Here is a 2,500-nt window from a genome sequence, read left to right as displayed (position 1 = left end):
TTCCCCCTCTCTCTCTCTCTCTCTCTCTCTCTCTCTCTTTCTCTCCTCCATTCCCTCTCTCTCTTTCTCTCCTCCATTCCCTCTCTCTCTCTTTCTCTCCTCCATTTCCCTCTATCTCTCTTTCTCTGCTCCGCCCCTCTCTCCCTCTCTGCTTCTCTCTCTCTCCTCCTTTTCTCTCTCTCTCCCTCTCTCTCCTCCATTTCTCTCTCCCTCTGTTTCTCCTTCTCTCTCTCTCTCTCTCTCTCTCTCTCTCTCTCTCTCTCTCTCTCAGTTGAGTGTGAAGGTGGTGAACGTGCCGGTGCTGTCGGGGGGTGTGTCCTGTGTGTTTGAGGGGCTCAGTGAGAGTCCAGGGGAGGTGCTGTCCAGAGGACAGGTCCTCTGCATGTCCCCCTCCCTCCGAGACCTGCCGCCCCCCACACACACCTACGGTAAGGACTGCGCACGCACACACACACACACACACACACACACACATGCACACAGTTCAGTACCCACACATACTGTGTACACACACGCACGCAGACACACATGCCCACACAAACACACACACACATAGTTCAGTACCCACACATACTGTGTACACACGCACACACACACACGCACACACACACACACACACACAAACACGCCCACACACACACATGCACACACACACACACACACAGTTCAGTACACACACGGCAATCAGTTCAGGCAGAAATCCATGGGCATATCAGGGTCATAATTACATTATACAGCGGGTAGTTCCAACCTCGCAATCTGATTGGCTAAGAGGCCCTGTATATTCATGATATACCAGGGGTAAAGCCTCCTTACCGTTCCATTTGAGTTATTACTGCGCCACACGCTAATTAGCCAACTAGCTTTCTATCCATGCGTAATCATGTGGCTGCACTTTCTATAGAGCAGCAGCATTCAGGTCCAGCAAAGTAATGTTATTATCCACTGTGGATCAGAAACAACTTGACCAATGTGATCTATACGTAATGATTAATCAAAAAACAATACTTGTTATAACAACTAGTATATATAAAGTATTTTGAGATATACATTTCAGCGAAAATGGGATTAATTTAACTGTCTGGTTGCCATTTTTGCCATATGTACAGTATATTTTTTAATACTTTAATACTTTAATACAATATAATCTTATGTCATATTGCTGACAAATGTGTTTCTGTGGCTTCACTTCGTGCCATATGTACTGTATGCTTTAATACTATAATCTTTAATTCAATATAATCTCATATAATGTGTTACTTATGACTAATGTGTTTCTCTAACATGTGGTGTACTATCTCAGAGTGTAGAGTGGGAACATAATGGTGGTCCTCTGAGGTAAACGGTGTGCGTTCTAAAATGGTCCATGACAACGTATTAGTTTGCGACGGAGAAAAACAACTTGTAGCTCCTATTACTTGCTAGCTGGGTCTGGTACCAGGTGTTCTGAAGGGACCGGCTGCTCAGTACTCTCCATTAATGGCAATTTTAGAGTCCGCTTCACCTCACCTCACCTGAGCTCACATCTCCCCTCCCCCCCCCCCTGAACAGCCACCAGCTAGGCTAACGCTAACGCTAGCGCTGGGAGCAATTATCCTACAGGAGGACACTCGCGTTTAAATAGCGCCTACTGAGTTGGGGGGGGGGGGAGTAGAGATAAAGAACTGGAAGGGTGAAAGGAAGAGAGAGAGAGAAATTAGAGAGAGAGAAAGCTAGAGAACGGGAGAGCGAAAGAAAGGGGGTCGGTGGTTTGGAGAGGCTCTCCTGTGTGTTTTAGGGAGGGAGAGTAAGTGCTCTTCTGTAGTAATGGCTCCATCTAAATGGAAGGCCGGAGCAATCAGAAGCTCTTACCAGACTCCACATCTGTGCACCAGGCCTGGGAAAACAATTATCTACCTAGGGGGGAGGGAGGGAGGGATGGATGGGTGTGCTAATGCAGAGGTGAATAAAGGGATGAATGAATGGAGGTATAATTAAGTTACTCTCTCACGACATCACGCGTGTGCGTGTGTGTGTGTGTGTGTTTCCCAGGCGACAAGCGCGTGGTGAAGCTGTCTCTGAAGTCGAAGGAGACGGGACTGAAGTTCATCACCACCGATTTCATCTACTACAACTGCAGCGTCCTCCAGTCGTAAGTGGTCACACCTCGTTACTTTAAAATGCAAATTCAAGCCACTGCCAATCTCACCACGGACCTTCACCACAACATATTTTCAATCAATCAAAGCTTTATTTGTATAGCGCATGTCATACCCAGATGCAACACAATGCGCTTTACAGAGAACAAGGGAGGTGGGCAGACATCCCACCCCTACATATTCCAGAGGGAAGCAAAAAAACAGTAATCACCCGGGGGCCAGATAAGTGAGCTGTACAAATTCTTCCCTGACCCCTCTCAACAAGGCGATGGAGCAAGCTCCTGGAGTATGTTTGTCTACCGGCTAAGAACATTAATAAAGCAATACATTACATTAAATTACATTTCAGAGTAAGAGAGGCT

General features: G+C 46.7%; 1 protein-coding gene across 1 annotated transcript in view; it reads left to right on the top strand.

Moving 5' to 3' along the window:
• plxna3 (plexin A3) overlaps positions 1-2,500 on the top strand; it is a gene marked incomplete at both ends in the record, with an annotated part of 66,207 nt that overhangs the window by 55,418 nt on the left and 8,289 nt on the right. The window contains 2 exons of the mRNA XM_084446225.1: positions 272-428; positions 2,032-2,131. Coding sequence (XP_084302351.1) covers positions 272-428; positions 2,032-2,131 — 257 coding nt within the window. The remainder of the gene's footprint in view (positions 1-271; positions 429-2,031; positions 2,132-2,500) is intronic.

This window comes from Borostomias antarcticus, assembly GCF_949987555.1.
Source record: "Borostomias antarcticus genome assembly, chromosome: 11".
NCBI classification, from domain to species: Eukaryota; Metazoa; Chordata; class Actinopteri; order Stomiiformes; family Stomiidae; genus Borostomias; species Borostomias antarcticus.
Note: the sequence above shows the minus strand (reverse complement) of the source record. Positions and strands in the feature narration are given on the sequence as shown.